This window comes from Setaria viridis, chromosome 4, assembly GCF_005286985.2.
Source record: "Setaria viridis chromosome 4, Setaria_viridis_v4.0, whole genome shotgun sequence".
NCBI lineage: Eukaryota > Viridiplantae > Streptophyta > Magnoliopsida > Poales > Poaceae > Setaria > Setaria viridis.
In genome coordinates, this window is record NC_048266.2 from 14,213,370 (window position 1) to 14,225,059 (window position 11,690).

The following is an 11,690-nucleotide window of genomic DNA, read 5'->3' on the forward strand; positions in this document are numbered from 1 at the left end:
ACATCACGGGCGGAGAGCATAAGGGGGACGATGTGGTCAAGCTCTAGCGAAGGGCAGCACAATTGAGCTCCAGTAGAGTGTGGTTCGGTCGACTGTCACATCACGGACTGACTTTAGATACCACCCCCTTTAGTCTCGGTTTAATTTAGGCTCGAGAGAAAAGGGGGTGCGCTATAATTTACTCCCGGTTGGTATTTGCAATCGGGACTAAAGGGGACCTTTTAGTCTCGGTTCAAAAATTAGGCACCCGTGGGGATCATTTAGTTCTGGTTGAAAAATTCAGGCACACGTGGGGGACCCCTTATTCCCGGTTGGTAAGATCAACCACGACTAAAAGGTCACCCTTTAGTCCCGGTTGGTATTACCAATCGGGACTAAAGCAACCGGCATAAAAGGGGTCCTTTAGTCCTGGTTGGAAACTCCAACCGGGATAAAAGGATCCCCACGGGTGGCTGAAAAAAGAATAAAGCCCTCAAACCCTTTTTATCCCGGTTGGTGTTTCCGACCGGGATAAAAAGGGTCCCCCATGTGTGGCTGGGAAAGGACTAAATCCCTCGAATCTTTTTATCCCGGTTGGTATTAACAACCGGGATTAAATAAGGTCTTTAATCCCGGTTGGTGTTACCAACCTAGATTAAAGGGTCCTCCATGAGTTAATACAAAATGATAGCATCCCTATATAGATAGATGTGGTATGTAGGTGGGATGGCAAGGAAGCTACGCGCAAGGCCTGAGGTCATGGGTTCAAATCCCACGAACCGCGCACGCGCATATTTCGCGTGAAAAATCGCGTGACTTGCGACGTGCGCGTGTGAAGGAAACCCGAATATTTTTATTTTTTGCAATTTGTTTTGCAAAACCATTTAGTCCTGGTAATACCAACCGAGATAAAACCTGCAGGCTCCGTAGGCATTGTGCAGGTGTTGCAGGCATACCTGCTAACCCCAGCAGGCCTTGTAGGTGCTGACCGCTTGAGCCTGCGTAAAAATAGCAGGTGCCCGCAGACAGCCGCAAATTTATTTTTGAAGGGCGGGCGTTGCAGGCTGGCAGGCTGGCGTGCGCCTACTTACATCCCTATCTCACTAGTAGAAAATTGACCTTTCATCCAACTCCTTTAGTCCCGATTAACATTGGACCTGTGATTAAAGTGGCTTTAGTCCCGGGTCAAAATGTGCCACCTAAAACCACCGCGGGGGAGGCTTTAGTCCCGGTTGTAAATACCAACCGGGACTAAAGCCCCCCCCCCTTTAGTCCCGGTTGTAACGGCTACAAAAAATTCCTACCGACACTCCACCCTTTTGTCCCGGTTGGAATTACCAACCGGGACAAAAGGTAGGTTTAGTCCCGGTTGCTAATTCCAACCGGGACTAAAGGCCCCCTTTAGTCCCGGTTGATGTTTCCAACTGGGACAAAACGTTCCTTTCCACACGCGCCCCCTCCCACCCCCTCTCCACCTTATCTTCTCCTCTTCTCCCTTATCCTCATCCAGGCGCTCTCCTCCTCTCCCTATCTTCCAGCGCTTCCTCTCCTCCTCTCTCCTCTCTCTACGCCACCAGCGCCTCCCCGGCCGGGCCACCTGGCAGCTGGCGTGCGGCGCAGGGCCTCCGCGGCCGGGCCGCCGGCGCGGGGCCTCCTCGGCCGGACCGCTGCAGGTCAAGTTTTGGTTCCAGAACAAGCACACCCAGATGAAGGTACTAGCATCATCACCTCTTTGCATTCATGTTGTGTTGTGTGCTATGTTGCTAATGACAGCGTTTGCTTTTGTTGTTGCATGGATGGGTCCAGACGCAGCAGGAGAACACACAGCTGAGGGCTGAGAACGAGAAGCGGATTAAAGAGGATCTTTAATCCTAGGTGCATGATCCGACCCAGGACTAAAGAACCCCTCTTTTATCTCGAAAATTTAATCCCGGATAGATTTTCGGTATCTTTAAGCCCTACCAATCGGGACTAATGCCGCGTTTTCCACCGGTGTCTGTCACCCCCACCCCTTCTATATACTCATCCATCTCTTTTCACTGTTTTCAAGCTGAAGTATATAGTGAGGAAACGGAACAACATTTATGTTTTCCAACTCTCTTCGTCCTAAACTACTACTATTCCTTTAGGTAGTAAGTGCTCTTTTAAAAAATTTTAGACCAAATAGTAGACGCTAATCAATCTATTTACATGGCTTTGATAGATGAGCTGGGCGCATAGATTCCTGGGTCCATTTAATTATGCATGTTGGTAATTAACTCATCAACCAATTAGTAGAATGCTTTTGTCTCGTGAACTTGATCCGAGCTAACGAATTTGCATTTTTATATAGTCTGAAACCTAAAAGAGCACTCTTTTAGGTGATAAAATTTGAACTCCAAAAGAGCACTGATTATTTTAAAACAGAGGGAGTAGTTTTTGATATGCATCTAGATCTATACTATGTGTAGATATATAGCAAAACATAAGTATTTATAAAAGCCAAAATAAATAGTATTTTTGGGATGGAGGGAGTTCTATCTCATTATCCCAATATCTCCTTTGCTCTTACTTCACTATGTCTCAAGTAAAATCTTTAATAGTCCACATATTTACTAGATCACCAATTTGTACATTATACATGCTTCAATATTTTATGCAACTAGATTCATGAAACCTAAATCAGCATTTTGGAAAAAAAAAATAGTCCAAGCAATATTTCATGTAAAAATGTTGAAACAATATTTCAAAAATATTGAAATTATATGTTCAAAATGTCTAAGTAGCACATTCAGAATGCTGATTTTCTAAAAAAAGAAAAAGACCTAAAATTTACAAATATTGGATATCACGATTTAAGAGAACTACATTTCAAATTATAGATTCAAAATTATTAATCACCTACCCGTCTTCCTCCAATCATGCCATGCACCTAGCTAGTTCGCTTGTTTCCCCACCTCACTTGGACATCAATCGACTAAGAGCAACTCCAAAAGAACATCTATCTCACCTCTAATATTTTCTTTAGGGAGAAAAATGAAAAAAAAGAAGTCGAACAGCTCCCCAAAATTTCCCCAATCTTTCCGTGACGCGAATCCCGTCCGTCTTGCCACACATATTTTCGCGACTTGCCTCCGCCCCCAATCGCCCCCCGACCATCCTTTCCCGCACGCGAGGGATCCATTCCCGTGGGTTTTTTCTGCCGCGGCCAGTTCGTGGAAGCCAAGAAACATTGCGTCTATGGCGAGGGGCGGCGGCGGCGAGGGTCGGCTGCGGCGCGAGGGGCGACACATGCAGCCAAGTAAGGTGCGGCGGCGGGAGGCTTCAATGGTGCGTGGTGTCCGTCGGCAGCCAGCACCCTCAACGGCCCGGCAGTGACCACATCCCACAATGAACCATCGGCGGCAGAAATTTGCAGAGGTCTAGCGGCGATGACCTCGACCTGCCCAGTGATCTACAAGGTGGAGGACAACCCCGTCCTCCGATGGCAGTCCTTGCCGGCGACGATTTGGATTCTCTATCGGCGGTGCCGTACCCATCGAGCGACGAGCCCTCTGATGCCTTCGAACAAGTGGCCAACGGCAACCCGTCTGTGAATGGCATGAATCAAAAGGTCTTGAACTCAATTCTCTGTGTGAGATGAGATGGATTTCTTGTGCTCTGTAGTCAAGTGTACTTGCCTTCGCTTTGCCCATAGAAGGATTTTGTATTGATTGAACATAATGTGGCAACAGCAGTCAAAGCATCAGTAAGATTCAGTAACTATAGAGATGCATCAAAGTTCTGACATTACAAACAAAATGCTTTCAAGGTTCTATTAGCTGGTGGTAGAAATAGAGTTTATAACCTGGAAATCTTGCTCATCTATTGTTCTTGGATCCTTGGTTGAAACTGAAGTAATGCTTAGTGTTCTTGGTTCCTTGATCAGAAGATGGAATTTTTCTGCTATTTCACTGTACAATACTACATTATCAGGGCTACTTTAACTTTAGGCAGAGTGGAGATTTTCCATTGAGCTTTGACTGAAAAAGTTATGGCTGATGCTTCCAGTTTTTTTGGGTCCTCCTGGTGGGTTGTTATTAGTATCATTATGGATGTGTTCGTAGTGCTAGGATCTGTGTTCGGTTGCTTGGTAACCTGCTTGTTTATCTTGCACTAATGCTGCTGCTGTAATGCATGGTGATCTGTTTTCGTAATGGAAAGACAGATTTTTTTCAGAAATCCTATCTAAAATCTGTTTGTCTCATCAGCACACTAACTTGATCATATAGTGCCCAACTAACCATGTGCTTGTGATCGTCGCAACCACTGCAATAGGCTAGCTTGCTGTGTTGAACTGATTTTCTGATGCAGAACCCACCTCAGCTATTAATGATTTCAAAGCCATCAGTATCCCATGGACATTGGCTGTCCTTAATAAGTGAAGTTGAGGAAGATATTTTGAGTCCAGTATCATGAAAATACATGTTGCAAAGAGTGTTGTGCTCTTGTTAACCATTTGTTGCGTATCTGACATGTCTTTAGGATTTGGAAGCTTCATCAGGACCAATTAAACTGCATATGAACTGACAGAAGCAACACCAGTAGACATGTCAAACTCACTTTGCACGCCCCTTCTAGTTATTATTGCATCCATCCATTATGTTTCTTAAGCATATATGCTTCTCTCCACTTTTCACCACTTATATAATCTGAACAGGTGCATTATGCAGGAATAGGATGTGACTTCCTCCTGGTGGTGAGGCTTTGTAGGTCATCAAAATTTCAATAGATCAAAACCAGGGAGCTCATCTTCCCATACATCTTTCAACATGTGCTTTCTGTACAACTGGGTCCTTTGCTTGCTGCTATGCTTCATTCAGATTGTGTTCTGTTCATTTACAATAAATTCAGATTGTGTTCTTTGGTGCAGTAGCTGCAACAGACTATATGGCTGAGTGTGTTGATTCATTGACACAGAGCTTTTAGAAAATGTTCTCTGGGATCGTCTGTACTAAAATTTGCAGCAACCCACAAACACAAGAACTGTCACTCGGTTGTTCAGGTTACTCTTTAGGTTGTTGATCTTTCATAAAAAGGTAGAAAAGGAGACTAAAAATTAATGATGCTGAGCAGTAATCAAAAGGAGCACTTAGTCGTACTACAAGCACTAAACACAAAATTTGGAGCAAAAACCTATGAGAAAAAACCTATGTACCAGTATCACAAATAAAAGTTCTCGTAAGAATAACATCATGCCAATTACAAATAAATTTATAATGCAGCCAAAATTATTCAAAGTGATAATAAATATAAACTATATGTAATCATTTGTAGAGGCCTGGATGAAGTTGCCACAGGTGCTCAATGAGATCATCTTGAAACTGATTGTGAATATCTTTCTTTTTTATATTCTTATAATTTTTAATAAACTCCTCAAGTCAGGTGTTTCACTGTGAGAAATCTTCACATTTTCTCCCATCCCATCATAATTTAAATCATCTTCCTCATCGCACTCATCCTCAATTACCATGTTGTGCATAATGATACAAGCCCTCATGATTTGTCCGAGGGTGTCTTCATCCCAAAATTGAGCTCGCCCCCTAACGATAGCGAAACGAGCCTATAGAATACCAAATGCTCATTCCACGTCCTTCCTACAAGCTTCTTGTGCAGTTACAAAATATTTCTTCTTGTTACCTTGTGGTTCAGGTATGGTCTTCACAAATGTGGCCCACGAGGGATGTATGCCATCGGCAAGATAATAACCCATTATATATTCATTATTATTAATGGTATAATTCACCTCTGGAGCTTGACCTTTAGCGAGCCATGCAAATAAAGAAGACTGGTGCAAAACGTTGATGTCATTGTGGGAATCAGGCATTCCAAAGAAAGCATGTCAAATCTAAAGATCTTCATCTGCAACAGCTTCTAGTATAATTGTAGGCTCATGCACATGCTCAGTGTACATACCTTACGATGCTGAAGGATAATTTTTCCACCTCCAATGCATACAATCAATCGACCTAAGCATACTAGGAAAACCTCTACTCTCTCCAATTGCAAGTAATCTAGCAGTATCATCTTCATTAGGTGATCTCTAGTACTCATCTCCAAAAACCTCCACAACAACACTGATAAACTTTCTTAGACTCTCAATAGCAGTACTCTCACCAATACGAACATAATCATATGTATCAGCTACTCCATAATTTAACATCCAAAATGTTGCAATAATCTTTTGCAGACTAGAAAGGCCAAGTATACCGACAGCGTTTCTTTTCTGCACAAAATATTCATCGTGTTGTTCTACGGCATTCCATATGCATACAATCAGCATACACCTCATTCGAAACCTACACGTCAAGAGTAATGAGACACACATGTATATGAATTTAAAAAATGGTCCAAATAAATCTATTGTATGCATACCATCGTCTGAAATAACTATGTCCGTACGTAAGATTATCTAAAAAATAATCTTCAACAACCTCTGATGCTCTGCCTGTCTATCTCGCTGAAGTACTCAATGCGCTAGGATAGAACCACGATGTTTTGTTTTATCATCGGACTCATCCACGTTCATGACCACATGAGTAATAGAGAGGAAGAAATCATCGTCGTCATCATCTGATGACGTATCCAACACCAATTGCATGGAAAGGTTTCGTCGACTCATACCCAATCCATTTTACCCATCTCTGCTTCCAATTGAAGAACCCAATGGCAGGTTTGATGGGTGCAAGCTGCGGCGCAAGGAGGCGACGGTGTGTGAGGAGGAGAGAAACGTGAGTTGGAGACGAGGCCGGCTCAGGTGACGTGCGTATCATGCTGATGTGGCATGTTTCGAAATATTAGGAAGGTTAGTACTGTGAACTGTTGTGCGATGATATGATTTTGAGGAAAAAAAAATTTAGAAAAACTTCCTATACATAATTTTGGATAAGAATTTTAATCCACCGCTACTGTGGCTCGAAGAAGGAAGCGCTGGCTCTCCGTTTTCCACGAGGACATTCTACGACCATAACTGTACTGGGGCGTGCCCTGACTTCTTGTTGGGCTTGTGGGCTGATAAATTTAAGATCCAACAACAGCAACGTTAGTTCGGTTAGGCATGTAGGAGGAAGCCCGTAGACGTGGATCTGACTTTGGCGGCAGTCTCGAACCATCCCCATCTCCTCTGCTCGCGCGCTCGCTTGACCGATGGCTTCCCGGCGGTGACCGTCGGGCCTCGGGCGGGGAGTTCTTGAGGGCGAGGATGTTTTGGATTGGGCGAGGGATGGTATTCCGGCTTCGGTTGTGAGCCAGCGTGTGGAAGCTGTGGCCGTGGGCCGCGGGCAAGTTGCCGGTCAGAGCAGAGTGGCCACCGCTGACCGGCCGGGACAGGAGACAGGACGAACTGCGCGAGCGCGCAAGTACGCCAGCTCACCATGTCTCCTTTCTGCCTACATATGCAATTCATTGTGTGGATGATTGCGGCGTAATTGTCCCACCGCGCACACCACGTGCTTGACTAAATGCCGGAGCAGACAATTCTTTACACTGCTGCGTACGTTGCCTTGGAGACACAACATACGTGGCCCGGCCGAAATGCATCTCTGTTTGGCCACTTCTATGGTATGAGCTATTACACCTCACGTTTTCTCCTGTCGGTCTTCGATTTCCTGTTTTTTTTTTGTTGTCATGCATTTAAGTGTGTTTTGGATTCTTATAGGATTCCATGTGCTATCCTGCTTTTGCCCCCTTTTAATGCGGTTTGAGAATCCTGAATTCCAAAGGGGCGAACAAATAGTATCTCAACCATTTAGAGTCACAAATTGACACTCTTGAATCTTCCATGGGATTAGGAATAGAAAGGTGCGTGGCATTAGCCTCGTCTGATGGTCCTAGGTATCTGCTCCAATGCCATCAAGTTAACTGCTTATTCTCTCTAATGGATATTGAAAATTACATGATTCTAATCTGAGTACTGAGCATGCCATCTTGCGGGACATGCCAAGTATTCCTTGGAGGGAGCATCTGAAAATTGATGTGTCAACTGATGCTGTCAAGATTAGACTATCCTTTGTGCACTGTAGAATTTTGTACAATGTGTACAACAGTTGAAATGTACAAACTTTACAACAATTTACAAGGGTTGACAGCATAACCCTTGCATAGAAGAATATTTTTAAAACAAGAACTATGGAGAAACAGAAATTTGAAAGATTATTTTCTGCTTCAGAATCCGGCCTACTAACTGCAAGATGATCTGGCCCTGGGAGAAACAAGAACTAGGGAGAAACACTAGGAATAAGAATTACAGTGGATTCCATAGCTTAATCTGGCCTACCAACTGCAAGATGATCTGGCCCTGGGTATGGCATCTATCTATTGTCATCTTCCACTTGACAGGCTTGACGTCATGCCACTGCTCCCAACTATGGAAGGCAACGATGCATACTCATCAAAACCTTCATTTTGCATCAGGCCCAACACACTGAAACTTATGTTTGTGGGCATCAACTCCGGGAGTGGCATCTCACCGTTAAGGTATTGTATGACTTGACGCATACTTGGCCTTGCATTGCAAAATGGATGTGCACACAGCAATCCAAGAATTAATGCCAGGCTAACCTCATCAGAGTTGTAGTTGCCTTGTAACCTACTGTCAAGTGTGTATGTGAGTGATCCTTTGTGCCAATGCTCAACAACCCAATCAATTAATATCTGTGAGCTATCATCTGCATGACTATTGATAGGCCTTTGCCCGCAAGTTACCTCAAGAATGAAAATGCCAAATGCATACACATCTGTTTGAGTGGTTGCTTTACCAGTGCGTGCCAATTCTGGGGCAAGATATCCCATTGTACCAACCACATGTGTTGTTTGCGGATCAGTGCCGTGATCATACAAGCTTGCAAGACCAAAGTCACCTAGGCGTCCATTCATCTCGCTATCAAGGAGAACATTGCTTGCTTTGATGTCTCTATGAATTACAACTTTCTCCCACCTCTCATGGAGATAGAATAGACCATATGCTACACCTTTGATGATTTGAAACCTCTGAGCCCAATTCAGAGTGGGTTTATCCTCTTCACAATGTAAGTACTTGTCAAGACTGCCATTTGACATATATTCATATACCAATAGGAGTTCACCTTTTCTTCTGCAATAACCTAGTAGGTGCACAAGGTTGCGATGTCGGAGGTGGCCAATACTGACAATCTCAGCAACAAACTCTTTCATTCCCTGCTTTGACTCATGAGACACTCTCTTTACTGCAACCTCCAATCTTGAGACAGGGAGCAGACCTTTATACACCTTCCCAAATCCTCCTTGGCCGAGTAGATTCTTATTCTTAAATCCGTCTGTAGCATGGAACAAATCCTTGTATGAAAAGCGGTGTGGCCCAAATTCGGCTTCCCAATCTTCATTTATCTCAGCATACTTCATTCTCCTCCTCACCAATAGAATTATAGTTGTTCCAACAATGAAGATGAATATGGCTGTGGCTATCGGTAGGATGATCTCCAGCAACTTGGACCGAGGTTTTGGGCCAACATGAGGCAGCTTCGGCAACTTGGTAATGTCAATCAATGGAGCAGGACGATTTATGCCCAAACTCCAGCCGGTTACACAATATAGTGAATTGATTGGACCAGTTGATGCCGAGAAACCAACGTAGGATGGATCTTCCAGCACTGTGGACAGGTTGTAGGTGGCTGACAGTAGTGGTCTGGAAGGTTTGGCTACCCTGATGGGAGCCAATGTCACGTTGATCTGTGTGGTCTCTCCATCGTAGTCCACCCACACTTGCATCTCTTTGCGGCTAACAAGGGATAAGTTTTTGAACATACCAATCTTGTCATCATAGAAGGCAGCAGACTTGGATTGGTTTGATGTGAGACTATTTATGTTGATGCCGATGTGGTTGTCATCGATGTCATTGAACTCAGTATTTTGGCTACTATCAAACTCGACAGCAAATATATGGTTACTTTCTTTGCCGTCACTTGTTTTGTTGAGGAGACCCAAGTATTGTGAGGTCTGTGCACCTGAGAAATCCTTGGTGGGAGAGATCAGGAAAGTCATTCCATCGGTACATTGATCAGAGTAGATGGGGACCATGCCGAACACAAAGGTAATGGAGAAAGACTGCACCATCTCACCAGGGGATTTGCGGAATCGCCATGGAGTGGGGTAGAACGCATGGCCTTTAATGTGGACTGTGTGATTTGTCAGCTCAAGGACACCGTCTGGTGTAATAGTGGCTGCTCCATCAAGGTTGAGGTTACTCCTGGAGAAGCCAGAGTAGACGAACTGGTCCTCTCCGGTTGCTGTGGTGAAGGATACAAGGCTTAGGGCCAGGGATAAGAGTAACTGTAAAAGGAGGGATAGACGCACCATGCCAGGCATGTCTGCAACTGTGAACTCAACAAGATGCAGGAATGAGTGCTTTCATAGGCAGTGGGAGGTGGTTATTGTGTTTGTTGAGTCATTCTGCTCTGTGGTCTGTAATTTATTTGCTGCAGACGGCAGCTTTTTGCTACGAATGTCAGTCGCATGTACTAAAGCTTTTCATACTAGTCGTCGTTCTGTGGTGTTATTAGTTCTGATAGCTTAACATGAATTAGTCTTGTGTTGAAAAGGTAGCCAGTTGTTTGAATGGAACTATACTTTTTGGTGCGATTATATGTGTGAAGGGGCAGATGCATCTATAACATTCAACTCTTTTGCAAATAAAAATAAACACCACCAGATATGATTGGTGTGCCATATTAAATTCTTCTCTCTATTTTCTGCTAATTAAGATCCTTAGCTCAAGTGAAATATCATAGTTGACGGTGAATTTTATATTAGGTCTACACTTCATAAAGATTTAGACTTATGGTCTTTTGTAAGAAAGAATGTGAATTTCCACGAATGAATCACAGTCAGTTGAATCTCTCAGATTTTGTTCTCAAGCCAATTTTGTGAGTTATTTATTACAAAATTTTCAGATGAAACTAATTACCACTCTTTCCAAAGCTGTTGCAAAACTAGCGGTTTTAAGTTCTTATGTCACTGAACCAAAAGTAGAAAACACATCGGCATATGATTTAGGGAGACAGAGTAGACCTAAGCATTTTGAGCCCTGTCCAGCCCAGCCCAAGCCTGGTGGGTTTTGGCCCACCCATGCTATCTGCCGGGTCGAGCGTGGTCAGCGAAAACTAAACCTGAAAAAAATCGAGCTTGTTCGTGTGTTTTCTCGTTCTTCAATTCATCGCCAGAGGACAGGCTTCTGACATAGCAAACTAGACCATTCTTAATTTTTACAGTCAATTGAATCCAGTGGGAATTTTTTCTATGTAGGCCTTTGGAACCAAAGGAATAAACATTTAGAATCCTATGAAATTCCTTCAAGATGTGTTTTACTAAGGATTATGGGATGATTTCTAGCATAATCCAACATCATCTGAAATTTTCTTAATTTGTATCTCTCTCTCTCATCTGCTTCCTCTTTCATTCTCTTCCTTAAAGTTGTCTTGTGTCTTCTCCATCAACAGGATTCCAAAAGCTAGAGGCCCTGCATCTTATATTCCTGTTTTCAAACAAATCCCTAATGTGCTTAGGTCAAGTGAAATACAGCATTAAGGTTGATAAAATTTCATAAACTAACATAATTAAGGAAATTAAGTTTGAACGAATATGGAATTAAAAAATGATACAAGTACGTGTGAGCCTAAATATATGTATTATGCTAGAGCTTCCATTGGTTACTTGGCATT

General features: G+C 43.4%; 1 protein-coding gene and 1 long non-coding RNA gene across 3 annotated transcripts; one reads left to right on the forward strand and one right to left on the reverse strand.

Moving 5' to 3' along the window:
- The first annotated feature begins 1,506 nt into the window (after positions 1-1,506).
- Positions 1,507-4,869, forward strand: LOC117851926 (uncharacterized). 2 transcript variants are annotated; one of them, XR_011897939.1, is made up of 3 exons: positions 1,507-1,691; positions 1,786-1,854; positions 4,671-4,869. It is a non-coding gene; the product is annotated as an uncharacterized lncRNA (long non-coding RNA). The 2 variants fall into 2 exon arrangements; XR_004639676.2 differs by having other exon boundaries at positions 1,786-4,869.
- A 3,306-nt stretch (positions 4,870-8,175) lies between these two features.
- On the reverse strand, positions 8,176-10,462 carry LOC117851808 (L-type lectin-domain containing receptor kinase SIT2). The gene has a single exon (XM_072293140.1). It carries the CDS (start codon positions 10,336-10,338, stop codon positions 8,317-8,319), a length of 2,022 nt encoding a protein of 673 aa, XP_072149241.1. The 5' UTR covers positions 10,339-10,462; the 3' UTR covers positions 8,176-8,316.
- Between the last annotated feature and the right edge of the window lie 1,228 nt (positions 10,463-11,690).

Coding starts and splice junctions, on each gene's coding strand:
- LOC117851808 (XM_072293140.1), bottom strand. CDS start 10,338: ATGCCTGGCATGGTGCGTCTATCCCTCCTTTTACAGTTACTCTTATCC.